The 15110-nt window shown below is 42.0% G+C and overlaps 1 protein-coding gene and 1 long non-coding RNA gene across 6 annotated transcripts in view; one reads left to right on the top strand and one right to left on the bottom strand.

Moving 5' to 3' along the window:
• The window catches only part of LOC138751913 (uncharacterized), a 28064-nt gene extending 23570 nt beyond the window's left edge, over positions 1-4494 (top strand). Inside the window, exons 2-4 of the long non-coding RNA XR_011350261.1 lie at positions 847-908; positions 2874-2996; positions 3909-4494. This is a non-coding gene — a long non-coding RNA (uncharacterized lncRNA). The remainder of the gene's footprint in view (positions 1-846; positions 909-2873; positions 2997-3908) is intronic.
• The window catches only part of xylb (xylulokinase homolog (H. influenzae)), a 255464-nt gene that overhangs the window by 76732 nt on the left and 163622 nt on the right, over positions 1-15110 (bottom strand). For 3 of the 5 annotated variants that reach the window (XM_069914852.1, XM_069914856.1, XM_069914854.1), the window contains one exon: positions 3752-3854. The exons of the other annotated variants lie outside the window; for them this stretch is intronic. In XM_069914852.1, the coding sequence (XP_069770953.1) occupies positions 3752-3854 (103 nt within the window). The remainder of the gene's footprint in view (positions 1-3751; positions 3855-15110) is intronic. 5 annotated transcript variants of the gene reach the window in all.

Here is a 15110-nt window from a genome sequence, read left to right as displayed (position 1 = left end):
TTGTTTTTTCTCTATCTTTTTTTTACTTTTCCGGAGAGGGCTGGAGTTCCCCGACTGGCCACTACTCCATCACGTTACTCCTCCCCCAAGTATGTGAATTCATGGACCACTTCGAGATCACGGTTGTCATTTTTTCATACTTTGATGAAGGGTTCAAACCCAAAATGTTGGTTGTGTATCTTTATCTTCACTGTTTGACCTGTTGAGTTTCTCCAGTATTGTTTTTACTTCATCCACGGTGTCTGCAAACTTTCATATTTTACTTTTGTACTAATACTGATATCACTTATTTACTCCCTTTCACAAAACCAACATTTCTGAGTGATTGCTTTGGAGACAGAACCAAAATGAGTATTTCATTGGGCCTGCCATTTAATCATTCCACATTATAAATTCCCTGGTTTCTCACAGTAACTGACCTGCCTTTGTTGTAACAAATCCTTTTCTCCTCACATATTAATAGAATATTTTATAATTATTTTTATTCTTTCTGAAAGGTTATTTTCGTTCTCATTTTCTTCATCCTCCATTGCTACATCTAAACTCAGCATAATGGTTCGAACAATGCTACTGTAGCCACAGTGATTGGGACCCGGGTTCGAAACATCCACTGTCTGTAAGGAGTTTGTACATTCTCCCCGTACCTGTGTGGGTTTCTTCCAGAGGCTCCAGTTTCCTTCCACCCTTCAAAGTGTAGCAGGGGTTTAGTCAATTGGGTGTAACTGGGTGGGGAACGTGCTTGTGGGCTGAAAGAGCCTGTAACCGCATTGAATGTCTAAATGTAAACTGCCCCAAATTCTGTTTGCTGTCTTTTCTAACCATGTCACTTTTCTACTTGAATGCTAGGTTGATTCTGAAGGGTCGGAGGCTGAGAGGAGACCTGTTACAGCTTTAAAAACCTATGACAGGTACTGATAGAATAAACAGAATGTTTTTCCCAGAGTAAAAATGACACACACCGGAGACCTGCATTTTGGAGTGATGGGGTGGTGAGTGAGGTGAGGGAGTTGAAAGGAAATGTGCAGGGTGAGCGGTTTTTTTTTTATACAGAGTGTGGTAGATGCCTGGAATGGATTGCCAGGAATAATGATGGAAGGAGATACTACAGTATCAACTAAGAGGCTTCTTTTCAGAATCACACTTCAGTGAATCAGACATCCAGCCTGATCTACTGCATTGGGGAGGCCTCCTCTATATCAATGTGACCAACTGCAGATTAGGTGACCACTTTGCTGAACACTCTGTTTGTGGGTCTAAGCTGAACTTCTCTCAGCCAACCATTTCAATTTCTTCCAGCTTTCCCACACGGGCATGTCTTCCTCAGCTTCTCCATTACTAGAGTAAGGCCAAAAGCGCTTGGCCTAATTTTAGGTACCCTCTATCTCTATCAGGCTCTACCATCTCCACCTCTTGTTTACCTTCTTCTATTATTATATTTCACTCTAATTTCACCCTATCCTCAGGGTTCTTCTCACTTCCTGTCTTTCCACCTTCCATCTTCTCTATCCAATATGCTATCACTGCTTTGCCCCTCCCCTGCTTCTTTCTGCTTTCGCATACATAATATCACCCCTTTCTTCCTTTACCTCGGTAAAGGTTCCTAACCCGTAACCATGGATGTTGCCTAACTTGTTGAGTTGGTCCACCTGCCCATTATTTGCTCAAGATTCTAGCAACTTCAGCCTTTGTGATTCTCTTGAAAAGAAGATCAGTTCTGCATCTTTGTGTTTCTCACTTTCCATTTGTCAACTGAACCACAGGAGGTGATGGAATCCATTGTCGGCCTACCTCTTTGAAAAATTTGTTGCATTAATTTCACCCTCCTGATTCGTCCCCTAATGCTGCAACTACTTCCTTTCCAAGTATGCAAATAAATCCCTTTTGAAAGTTGTATCTAAATTTGCTTCCATTGCTTTGCTTCCCGCCAGTCTGTGTTTTAAAGAAAAATGGCTACCAATCTCTTGACTGATTCTTTTGCCAGGTTGTGTCATATATTTCACTGATGGATGTATTAATCAAAACCTGGTGCATTTTACACAAATACTACATTTATCTGACTGTTAGCTGCAAAACAAATTGCCAAGAGCACTGCAGCCCGGAGCAGAGAAAGAGGAGCCAATTGGGAAGGCATGAAAGAAGTGGCAAAACATTCCACAGTATGGCTTAGGGCCACCCTTAAACTTGTAAGAAGCTGCACCAATCCCATAACACTATGACAAAAGGTAGGACCATTTGCAAAATGTACCAGACACCAAGTTGTCGGGGTTTGGCAACTCTATTGGTGTGATGAGTAATTTATTTACACATTTTATACCTTATAGCTAAATCATATAATCACTAATGAATATAATTATTTGAATGAGTTCAATGTTCAATTTTTTTGAAAATGCAGAATTTGAATTTGGTTATTTCTGATAAAGTTTGAATAATTTTCATTAAATAAAATCAAGTGGGTAATTATATCACCTGAGAAGTATATTATAACCCTTTTCCAAATAGTAACTTTGTCAAGTTAGTACTGCATCTACCCTTTTAAAGTTTACTGAAAGCATATAATTTATTTAGTTATTTTATTCAACTTGATTATAATGAATTTTTCAGAAATTAGGGTTACGAATTTGACGAAAAATATTCAGACTTTATCAGAAATAACCTGACTCAAATTCTACTTTTTCAAAAAAAAAAGACATAATTATATTCTTCCTGAATTAATCCATTTTAAGAAAGTTGAAAGTATGACAGATGTTTGCATAATGCGTGAATGGTTCAGGAATATAACACAGCACACACTGGTAATAATTTCTTTTTAATAAGCCAGCTGTCCTGCAGCAGTATTATTCATGGTGACTCAAACAATATATGTTTCAATCCAGGTAAGACGGTATATTTTGAAGAGCACTGACTTCTCAAGACTGAACATTTCAAACTGCTTTCATCACAGAATATTTTGAGGGGGTGTTAGTCATGATACTGCAACAATTTTAACACAAGGAAAGGTGATTATAGAACTAAATAGAATTTTTAAAAATTGTCTTGTGTGATTTGGGACTAGCTTAAAAATATAAAAGGAAATTGATAAATTCAAGTAAGATTTTTTTAATATATCTTTTTAAATACAAAAAATTTAAGAATGAAATGTTTATTGAAAAATATTAGAGTTGAAATAAATGAACTTAAAGTGCATGAAATATATTACATTATATATGCAAATTTTCAACTTCAAACTCCGCGCTGCCACTGACTACCTTATGCATGATCTACCTGCGAATTCTTTATTCGTACAGTGGGGTCATGGAAAGTTTTTCTCAGAAGAATTGCAAAATTGTTTATCTAAAAATAGCACTGAATGTTTTCAACATAGCTTACACAGAATAAATATAAATGTAGGGGTAAAGTTTCTGATTTACATGCAGTTTGGAATTCTAAGACACAAATGGCTCTAGTTCTCTGAGTGATTTATTTCAAGTTTACATTCAAACCATCTGACTAATCACAAATCTTAATTTTCCCACGAAACAGTTGAGAATCAGAATGCAATTTTTTGCATTAATATTATTCCCTGAATAATTTAACAAAGGCTGGGGAAAGGCAACCTGGTACATGAGCAGAATTAGGTCATTCAACACATGGAGTCAGCTCCACTTTCGAACCCATGGCTGATGCATTCTTCGCTTCAAACCCATTTCTCTGCCTTCACCCCATAACCTTTGAACACTTATCAAGAACCTCTCTACCTCTGCTTTAAGCCTACCCAATGTCTTGGCTTCCACAGCTGTCCAGGGCAACAAATTCCATAATTCGCAACCTTCTGACTGAAGACATTTTTTTCCTCCTCGCCGTTCTACAGCGATGACCTTTTATCACAGAAAAAGACATTTTCATTAGTGTGTTCTCTCACCAACTTCCAGGCTGCTTTAAAATCTACCGGGGACATCTACCACCTAAAATGACAGAAGGAGAAGAGAATGAAAAGAACTGACTCAGTGGAATTTCTTGTTTGTTTTTATTGAGTGACAACATTGTTTGATGGGTTTAATGTATCTTATTTTCTGAACTTTAAATAAATGGGAGGGGAGGTGTAAGGTAAAACATCATGAGATGGGAATGTGTAGGGAGTTACCCTGTACAGGGCAGTAACAAGAAGGGGAGGTGTCCTTGTACTCCTGTTAGGTAAAACATCATGAGATGGGAATGTACAGGGCTGTAACAAGATGTAAATGCATCCTTGTACTTACAAGATAAGAGAGACATTGATGGATTGAGAGGCAGGAAGCTAGCAGGGAAAGGATAGCAACAGTTTTAGTCATTGGACAAGTAATGATATGATGATGTTCTAAGCATGTATCCAAGGGTATAAAAAATCACCATTTTGCTGATAACGGCAGAATGCATTCTCCGACTAACATGGTTAGTCGCAAGTGTTACAATCCGGTAATAAAGAACAAAGAACCCTGATTTCGACTCAGCCTGGTGTTTGTCTCACTCATTCATGAACAAAGCAGACCTAACAGAGGTAGGGAGGGAAGGAGGGGAGGAGGGAGGGGGAGAAAACGACACTGTATATGTTCAAGAGGGAAAATGTATGTATCTTGATCAATGTGGTTTATAGTGTGAAAAATAAAAAAATTTTTTTTAAAAATTGCCTTTGAAACAGTGCAGAACAATTTTGTTTCATTGATATCTATTAGTTAGTTTTCTTCATGAATTAAAATATTTAGTAAATTAAAAGGTGGCTATAATTGCCCTAGCTTTGAAAACAAATGCAAATTTTAAAATCTATTTGATGGCTACAAATGGGGACCAATTAATAGAATAATAGAAAAATTATTAATTTAGTTTGGAACTGTCAAAACAATGGAGAAGAAACTCTACCCCAGGCAGCTCGACAAGAAAAACAACACCAAGGTATCTATTGTTTGGATTGAGTCAATAGCAGTAAAAATGTTCTGAGCAAGAGTTGCAGCCAGGTCAACTAGAAAAATCATAAATTGGTCGGAGTTGCGTCGTGACAGTAAGACAAATACCATAAATGTTAGATATAGACTAGTTAAATGTATTTTTTTACACCAATTATATCTTACTTTGCAAAAGTTGAATAAATTAAAGTCAGATTTGTCAGATCAATGTTTTAGATGTGGTCAGGAAGTCAGCATTTTTTTACATTCTACATGGTCTTGTTCTAAAGTGAGACCATTTTAGTTAAACTTAGCATTGTATTCAGAATGGGTTTTAGGAATTAAATTGCCAGAAACTCCAATGTTTTTGCTTGTAATATTGAAGGAATAAGACCCAAATTAAAGTTATCTACATATCAAAAACAATTTTTAAAGATTGCTTTAGCAAGGCAAGAAAATGTGTATCAGTGACAAGGAAGTCAGATGTAGACTTGGGTATAGAGTGTTGGAACGCAGAGATGCACAGTTGTGTTCCTTTGGAAAAGATCACATAATTTGAGAAAGAGATATGATGGGGTTTTGAAAATTTGGCAGAATTGAAGGCATGAATCTCTAGACCTTTCCTACATCCCCAAACTTCGTTAACCTCCTTGCAATAATATAAAACGCTATTAATGATTCATTCCGTGTGGCAACTTCTTTCTCTTACTTCCTTTAATCTTTTTACTTCACTTCTGTTCCTTTTTCTTTATCGTGTCTTTTTTTTCCTTTCTTCTTCTTTCTATTGGGGTTAGTTTAATGGCAGGGAGGGCGGTTGGGATTTATATTATCATGTAACAGATTTAACACTTGCTTTTGATTGTTATAATTTCTCTTTGGCTTGGCTTCGCAGACGAAGATTAATGGAGGGGTATGTCCACGTCAGCTGCAGGCTCGTTTGTGACTGATAAGTCCAATGCGGACAGGCAGACACGGTTGCAATGGTTGCAAGGGAAAATTGGTGGGTTGGGGTTGGCTGTTGGGTTTTTCCTCCTTTGGCTTTTGACAGTGAGGTGGGCTCTGCGGTCTTCTTCACTGCCCGCCGAACTGTGAGGCGCCAAGATGCACGGTTTGAGGCGAGATCAGCCCACTGGCGGTGGTCAATGGGGCAGGCACCAAGAGATTTCTTTAGGCAGTCCTTGTACCTCTTCTTTGGTGCACCTCTGTTACGGTGGCCAGTGGAGAGCTCGCCATAGAACACGATCTTGGGAAGGTGATGGTCCTCCATTCTGGAGACATGACCTACCCAGTGCAGTTGGATCTTCAGCAGCGTGGATTCGATGCTGTCGGCCTCTGCCATCTCGAGTACTTCAATATTAGGGATGAAGGCGCTCCAATGAATGTTGAGGATGGAGCGGAGACAACGCTGGTAGAAGCGTTCTAGGAGCCGTAGGTGGTGCCGGTAGAGGACCCATGATTCGGAGCCGAACAGGAGTGTGGGAATGACAACGGCTCTGTATACACTAATCTTTGTGAGGTTTTTCAGTTGGTTTTTTTTCCAGACTCTTTTGTGTAGTCTTCCAAAGGCGCTATTTGCCTTGGCGAGTCTGTTGTCTATCTTAATTTATACCTTAATAATATTACATGTATGGAAACATTTAAAAAAATTTTTTTTTAAACTAGGGAAATCAGTTCATTCAGAGAAGCACAATAGAAAATTGACAGGAAAAATAAATTGTAAATAGTCATAGAGTCATACAGAACTGAAAAGCCCCTGCAGCCCAACTCATCCATGCCGACCAAGTTAGCATTCTAGATTAGTCCTAATTATCTGTATTTAGTCCATGTTTTTCTAAGGTAGTGTTTCTCAACCTTTTTCTTTCCACCCACATCCCACTTTAAATATTCCCTATGCCATAGGTGCTCTGTAATTAGTAATGGATTGGTTAAGGTGGGATGTGGGTGGAAAGAAAAAGTTTGAAAAACACCTGAAAAGGCTTCCCTAACCATACTTCTATCCAAATCCCTTTTGAATGTTCTGAATACAGACTACACTCAGTGAGAAAATTGCCCTCAGGTGTCTCTTAAATCTCTCTATCTCATATTAATAAACCAATGCCCTCAAGATGGCACAGGATCATTCTAGAATCTTCCATCCTGGAAAATAGACTGGGGGCATTCACTTTATCCATGCTCATGGTGATTTTATAAACCGCTTAAAAGTCACCCCTCAGCCTCCTATACTCTAAGGAATGAAGGCCCAGCCTATTCAACCTCTCCAATCTTGACAACATCCAGGTGAATCTCCTCTGGATCTCTACCAGCTTACTGATATCCTTCCTTGAGCTGAGTGCCCATACAGCATTCCAAGTGTGATCTCACCAAAGCCTTCTACAGCTGTATCATGAAAATCATGAGATCCCAACTATAATCAATCCTCTGCCATTTGTAAGTGACCAGGTCAAACATCTACCACCCTAGCTACCTGAGATGCCACTTTCATGGAACTATAACTCTGTATCCAGAGGTCTCTCTGTTTTATTCCACTCTCCAGACCCCTGCCATTTACTGTGCAAATCCTACCTTGGTTTGATTTACCAAAGTGCAACACTTTATACTTCTCACAGTTAAATTCTATTTGCTACTCTTTGATTCACCTAGCAACTGACCTCGTTGAAGCCTTAGATATCCTTCCTCTCTGTCCACCAATTTGATGTCATCTGTATATTCACAGATCACATTTACAACATTGCCATCCAAATCATTAATGGAGATAACAAACAATAGTGAACTCAGAAATGGCACCTGAGGTACACAACTGGTCACAGGCCTCCAACCCTCCTTGCACTAAGCCAGTTTTGAGTACAATTGGCCAGCTCTCCTTGCATCCCCTGTGATATAACCTTTTAGATTTGTATCATGCAGGATGACATCCATTTTCTTGCCTTCAAACTACTTAAGACACTCCCACACAAAACCATGATAGATTTGTCCTATCGAAATGCTGGTTGCTCCCGTCTCTCTGAATACCCTCCATCAATTTTATGATAACTAATATCAACCTCACTGACCTGCCATTCCTGGCTTGTCCTGGTTGCCCTTTAAAAATAACTGTACAACACTTTTGTTGACATCCATTTGCCACCCCTCCAGCCTTCTGGCACTTCACCCAAGGCCAAACAAATGTAAATATCTCTGGAAAGGTCTCCACAATTTATTTCCTAGTTTCCCACAGGGTGTGAGAATGCACTGGATAAGGCCCTGGGAATTTGTCCACCTTAATTTACTCCAAAGCTGCCCACATCTTCTCCCTGATACTTCTTTCATGGTCTGACTCATTTGCTTCACTTCCTTAGCTTCCATGATCTTGTCCTCAGTAAAGGCTAATGAAAAATAAATATTTTTTGAAAGAGGAATTATCTCTTAAATACATTTTTTAAAGTAGCCTTGCATTGACTTTGCTGAGAATTAGCCCATACTGTTGCAAAGCCATAGATTTCAATTATTTTTGGCTTGTGGGGACTATGTAGGTTTAAGTTTTAGACTGAAGGAAAATGTCCAGAAATCCCCTCTTGTACTAAGCCACCTACAAAACAGTAATGAAAAAAGTTCAGGGATGTAATTAATTGGGATACCCAAAACAGCAGATAGCCTCTAAATCTCATGGGAATAAATTAAAGTTGAGAGGGGAAAGATTTAAAAGGGACCCAAGGGCAACCTTTTTCACATAGAGGATGGTGAAGGTAGTAAAATCCCTGTTATCCAGAGTTCAAGCAACTGGCAGCCTCGGAACAACTGGCCAAAATTCGCAGAAAATAAATAGGTAAAAAAATTACACAAGTTTAAAATTGGTCAGTTTGCCAACAACATAACATGCAATCTCAAGCAACTGGCAAATATACTTATCCAGCATCTACCAATCCCCATAGGCTCCGAATACTGCGGATTTTACGGTACCTGTATATGGAATGAGTTGCGAGAGGGAGGACAACTGTTACATTCAAAAGACATTTAGACTGTAGATAGGAAAGGTTTAGAGGGGTATAGGCTAAACACAGACAAATGGGACGAGCTTGGAAGTTGAGCTGATAGCCCTGTTTCTGTGCTACAGAAATCTCTGCCTCTATTAACTTGTAATCACACTGCAGCATCATGTATCCAGCAATAAAATGATGGTGCGTCTCAGCACTGCATACAACTGCCACCACGCACAGAATATATACAGCAAAGCCTTAGGCCATCCAAGAAATGCGATTTCTTTTTAGATTGTTACAGGTTATATTAAATTTATATTATATATAAATATATCGTTAAAAGAGATAGATTATGGGGGGTTTAGTGTGGTCACAAAGAGATATAAGAAAGTACTGGAAGGCCATCTCACCGACAACAATCCTAGGCAAGTGTGGCAAGGGTTACAACAGCTGACCAACTTCAGGGGTCAACCCAGCAAAATTGTGGACTCAAGCACTGCATTGGCGGAGGAGTTAAATACCTTCTTCGCACGCTTTGAGTCCACCGCCCGGCAGCCCACAGCTGCACCCCCTCTAACCCAGTCTGCCCCTAGCTATGAGCCACTGACAGTGCAGCCATTTGAAGTGGAACGAATCCTCGCCAGGGTAAACCCAAGAAAAGCGGCTGGTCCAGACGGCGTACCGGGGAAGGTACTTAGGGCCTGTGCAAATCAGCTGTCCCAGGTCTTCACCACAACCTTTCCTTGTCAAAAGCCATTATACCAGCTTGTCTGAAGGCCTCCACCATCATACCCATACCAAAGAAACCACAAATAACCGGCCTAAATGACTACCGTCCAGTAGCACTCACACCTGTCATCACCAAGTGCCTGGAACGACTGGTCCTAGGCCACATCCAAGACTGTCTCCGTCCCTCCTTCGACCCACACCAGTTCGCTTATAAAGCGAACAGATCAACGGAAGACACTCTATCCATCATCCTCCACACTGTGCTGAACCATCTGGAATATAAGAACACCTATGCAAGGGTACTTTTCATGGACTTCAGTTCAGCCTTTAACACCATCATCCCCGATATCCTGGTCAGCAAACTGTCTGCTCTGGGCCTTCATCCTCGCACCTGTTCATGAATCAAAGATTTCCTTACAGATAGACCACAGACAGTCAAACTTGGAACCCACCTGTCCTCCACCCGCACATTGAGCACGGGCTCCCCACAAGGCTGTGTGCTGAGCCCTTTGCTCTTTACTCTTTACACCGCTGACTGCAGACCTGTCCACGCCAGTAACACCGTGGCGAAGTTTGCAGATGACACCACAGTGGTGGGGTTGATCACAGGGGGAGATGAGTCTGCCTACAGGAATGAAATCCTGAATCTGACCGAGTGGTGCCAGGCTCATAACCTGATCCTAAACACCACAAAAACAAAGGAAATCATTCTAGACTTCAGGAAGCACAGGTCTGACCCACTCCCCCTCTACATAGATGGTGACTGTGTGACGAGGGTCCACAGCTTCACCCTCCTGGGCATCAATATCTCAGACGACCTCTCCTGGACTGTAAACACTTCAGCAGTTACCAAAAAGGCCCAGAGGCGCCTGTACTTCCTGAGAATGCTCAAAAAGAGCAAGGTGGGTCAGAAGTTGCTGATTACCTTCTACAGTTCCTCCATACAGAGCATCCTGCTGTACTGCAGCACAGTATGGTTCTCCCATTGCACTGAAGAAGAGCGGCAAAAACTTCAACGGGTGGTGAGGGCAGCAGAAAAGATAATTGGATGTCCCCTACCCTCCCTGAAGGATCTCAACACCTCTCATTGCCTCAGTAGAGCACAAGCAATAATAAAGGATCCCACCCACCCTGCCCTGCATCTGTTTGACCTACTACCCTCTGACAGACGCTACAGGTCAATTAAGACAAGAACAAACAGACTGAGAAACAGCTTATTCCCCCAGGCTGTCACTATACTGAACACACATATCCACAAATTCCCCTCTCTGTCCTCCATATCTACTATACATACAGACGACACCCCCCCCTCCATTCACATAAAGGACATATATGGCACTGTAAATTAAATTTTTTTTTAACTTCTGTGGTGCTGCCTGTGGTTGCGTCGCTGCATTGGTAACCTTGTACTGCTGTCATAAATCTCGTTGTATGTACAATGACAATAAAAAGCTTATTATAATTATTATATTTACACTTCAAAATGCAAGAGCTTTGCTGAAGCCAGATATTCAGGCACCAGTGGCTTTTTAAAAGACAATGGAACTACTTTGGAAGGAACTTTAGAAGTAGGTGCAAATGGAACAATGTACAGGCAGAGGCTGATAAGATCTTTCAAAGATTGGGTTTGGAGCCCTGCAAGGAGGTTTGATTTTTACAAGCAGAGAGAGACAGACAGACAGACAGAAACAGAGAGAGAGAGAGAGAGAGTGAGAGTGAGAATGAGAGAGAGAGAGAAGAGAGAAGAGAGAGATAGAGAGAGAAGAGAGAGAGAGAGAGAGAGAGAAGAGAGAGAGAGAGAGAGAGAGAGGTAAGTTCTGCAGTAGCTTTTTGAGGCTGCAGCATGGCAAGCTGGCAGGCTTGTTGTAAACCCCATTTTGTAGACGGGTTGTGAGTTCTGAGTTCACCCTGTTCAAAACCCTTGTAGTCCTTACAAGAGGAAGTGGCTGGCTCGAGTGTTTCTCCTGAAATAAGGAAAACAAGAGGAACTCTGTGGTGACCTGGAAGAAGAGGTTATCATTTGGAAAACCCATGATGGGCCAAGTTTCTTCGGCAAGACACTTAAGTACTGATCGGAGGAAATCAGTTTGTGGGTGTCCAATGAGCAACAAATATCTCTCTGAAACCAACAAGAACCTTCCTGAGCGGTAACCATTTAACTTTAAGCACCAGAGGCTGGTAAAAATTCATAAATGTTAAAAATCTGTGCATAATATAAGAATTGCCTGACACCAGTGAACTTGGAGGAGTGAAAGTGAGATTGGTCTGTGAATCAAAGAACATTTCTGAACTTATATACTCATTACATACATGTGCGCTTAGAATTAGAAGGGGGTTAAGTTAGGTTAGTTAAGTTAATAGTGATAAGTTGAAGTTTGATCCTGTTTTTATGATTAAAGAAAATTGAAAGCAATTTTTGTTTAAGTAACCATTTGTCTTGGTGAATTTCTATTGCTGCTGGGTTTTGGGGTCCTCTGGGCTCGAAACAAGATTAATGGGTTCCAGTGAGGGTTTTCCAAATGGATACAACGTTGGTTTGTTGGAGGGAGTCTGAGGGTGATAGTGGAGGGATGTTTCTCAGATTGGATATCTGTGACCAGTAATAGCCCATAGGGTTGGCTATGGGATTCTCCCTTTTCTCTCATTAATGATTTGCAAGAGAATGTAAGTGGGATGATTAGTAAGTTTGCAAATGACACCAAATTTGGTGGTGTGATGGACAGTGAAAGAAGGTGCACAAAGAAAAGAATGATATTGATCAACTATGAAAGTGGGCAGATGGAATTTAACTCAGACAAGTGCAAAGTGGTGCATTTGGGAATTTAAACAAGGGGAGTATTGTATTCCAAGGTGTATAAGTACGTAAGTAAATCACGAAGATCTGTAGACACAGTGGTTGAAGTAAAATCACAAAATACTGGAGAAAGACAGCAGGTCAAACAGTTATATATCTTTGGCTTGGCTTCGCGGACGAAGATTTATGGAGGGGGTAAATGTCCACGTCAGCTGCAGGCTCGTTTGTGGCTGACAAGTCCGATGAGGGACAGGCAGACACGGTTGCAGCGGTTGCAAGGGAAAATTGGTGGGTTGGGGTTGGGTATTGGGTTTTTCCTCCTTTGCCTTTTGTCAGTGAGGTGGGCTCTGCGGTCTTCTTCAAAGGAGGTTGCTGCCCGCCGAACTGTGAGGCGCCAAGATGCACGGTTTGAGGCGATATCAGCCCACTGGCGGTGGTCAATGTGGCAGGCACCAAGAGATTTCTTTAGGCAGTCCTTGTACCTCTTCTTTGGTGCACCTCTGTCACGGTGGCCAGTGGAGAGCTCGCCATATAACACGATCTTGGGAAGGCGATGGTCCTCCATTCTGGAGACATGGCCCACCCAGCGCAGCTGGATCTTCAGCAGCGTGGACTCGATGCTGTCGGCTTCTGCCATCTCGAGTACTTCGATGTTAGGGATGAAGGCGCTCCAATGAATGTTGAGGATGGAGCAGAGACAACGCTGGTGGAAGCGATATATAGCAAAGGAACCAACGTTTTGGGCTTGAGCCCTTCATCAAGGGATGTGAAAATGCCAGCAGGCATCTGAACAAGAGTAGGGAGGGAAGTGGGGGTGGTGGCAAAATTAAGAGATGATAGGTGGAGAAAGGAGGGATGGTTGGGTGGGTGAGGGGGGAGGGAGGGAGAACTGGAAAGACAGGAAAAGGGGAGAGGGGAAAGAAAAAGCAGGCAGGTTTAGTAGATAGCAGAAAAGTCAATGTTAATGCCATTTCGTTGGAGAATGCCCAGATGGAAAATAAGGTGTTGTTCCTCCAATTTGCAGATGGTCTGGGTGAGATAGTACATAAGGCCATGGACAGACATGCGACTCGGAATTGAAATGGTTGGCTACTGTTGTTGCAGACAGAGAGGAGGTGGTCAGCGAAGTGATCTCCCAATTTGCACCCAGTCTCTCCGATGAAGGGAATGCCACAAAGGGAGCACTGGATGCAGTAAGTCAGTCCTGCGGATATACAAGTGATGTGCTGCTTCACTTGAAAGGACTGTTTGGGGTCCCTGTTCATAGTGAAAGAGGAGGTGTGGGTGCAAGTGTTTCACCTTCTGCAGGCACAAGGGAAGGTGCTGGGGGTGCGAGGGAGGGGAGGGATGAGTGCATGAAGGATCACAGAAAGAGCAGTCCCTGCAGAAGGCCAAAAGGGGAGGAGAGGGAAAAATGGTGGTGAGACCCTGTAGTAAGTGCTGGAAATTCTGGAGTATAATGTGTTGGATTTGGAGGCTGGTGGGTGGTAGGTGAGGATGTTTGTTGTATATGGGGGCAGAGGGGGTCAGGCCAGATGAGCAGGAGCCAGGCTAGATGAGCGGGAAATGGAGGAGATGCAGGTGACGGCTAAATTGATAGTGGTGGAGGGCAATCCTCGTTTGTGGAAGAAGGCAGACATTTCGGAAGATCTGGACTGGAAGACCTCATTTTGGGAACAGATGTGGTGGAGATGGAGAAATTGAGAGAAAGGGATGGAATCCTTGTAGAGTGTGTATCAGAGATGGACCAGGTGAGTTTTAGATCAAGGTGTAAGTTGGATGCGAAGTGGATGACAAGATCATCACAGGTGAATGAGGCAGTCCTGATATAATCGCTTATATACTGGAGAAAGGGTTGAGGGGTCTTGTCTCATGGATTGCAGCATGGATTGCTCTACAAAACCCACAAACAGACACAAAAATCTGTAGATACCGTGGATGAAGTATAAACACAAAATACTGGAGCATCTCAGAAAGTCAGAGTGTCTTTTATGTAGCAAACGTCAAGGTGCAGTATAAGTGCTTAGCTCCTTAAAAGTGATGACACAGGTAGACAAAGTGCTGAAAAAGGCCCATGGTATGCTTGCCTTCATTGGATAGAGCAGTGAATTGAGACGTCATGTTACAGCTGCACTGAATGTTAGTGAGACCATAACTTCAATGCTGCTCGCAGCTCTGCTTGTCATACCATAGGAAGGAAGTGGTTAATCTAAAGAGGTAGCAGAAAAGATTCCCAAAGTCATTGCTAGGACTGGCAGTCCTAGTTATGAAGAGGGGCTGGATAGGATGGGGCAAGAAAGCCGAGGGATGAGCTTCTGAAGATTTATGAAATTATGAAGGGCATACCGTGCATCTTGGCGCCTCACAGTTCGGCGGGCAGCAACCTCCTTTGAAGAAGACCGCAGAGCCCACCTCACTGACAAAAGACAAAGGAGGAAAAACCCAACACCCAACCCCAACCAACCAATTTTCCCCTGCAACCGCTGCAACCGTATCTGCCTGTCCCGCATCGGACTTGTCAGCCACAAACGAGCCTGCAGCTGACGTGGACATTTACCCCTCCATAAATCTTCGTCTGCGAAGCCAAGCCAAAGAAAGAAGACATAAGGTGGATAATCTCAGTCTTTTTCCCAGGATAGGGAAAGTCTAAACAAAAGGGAATAGATTTAAAATGAAAGAGGAAAGATTTACATGGGACCAAATAGGAATGAGGTGCCAGAAGAAGTGGTAGAGAGAGAT

This window comes from Narcine bancroftii, chromosome 1 (genome assembly GCF_036971445.1).
Source record: "Narcine bancroftii isolate sNarBan1 chromosome 1, sNarBan1.hap1, whole genome shotgun sequence".
NCBI lineage: Eukaryota > Metazoa > Chordata > Chondrichthyes > Torpediniformes > Narcinidae > Narcine > Narcine bancroftii.
This window is presented reverse-complemented; position numbering and strand designations above follow the sequence as displayed.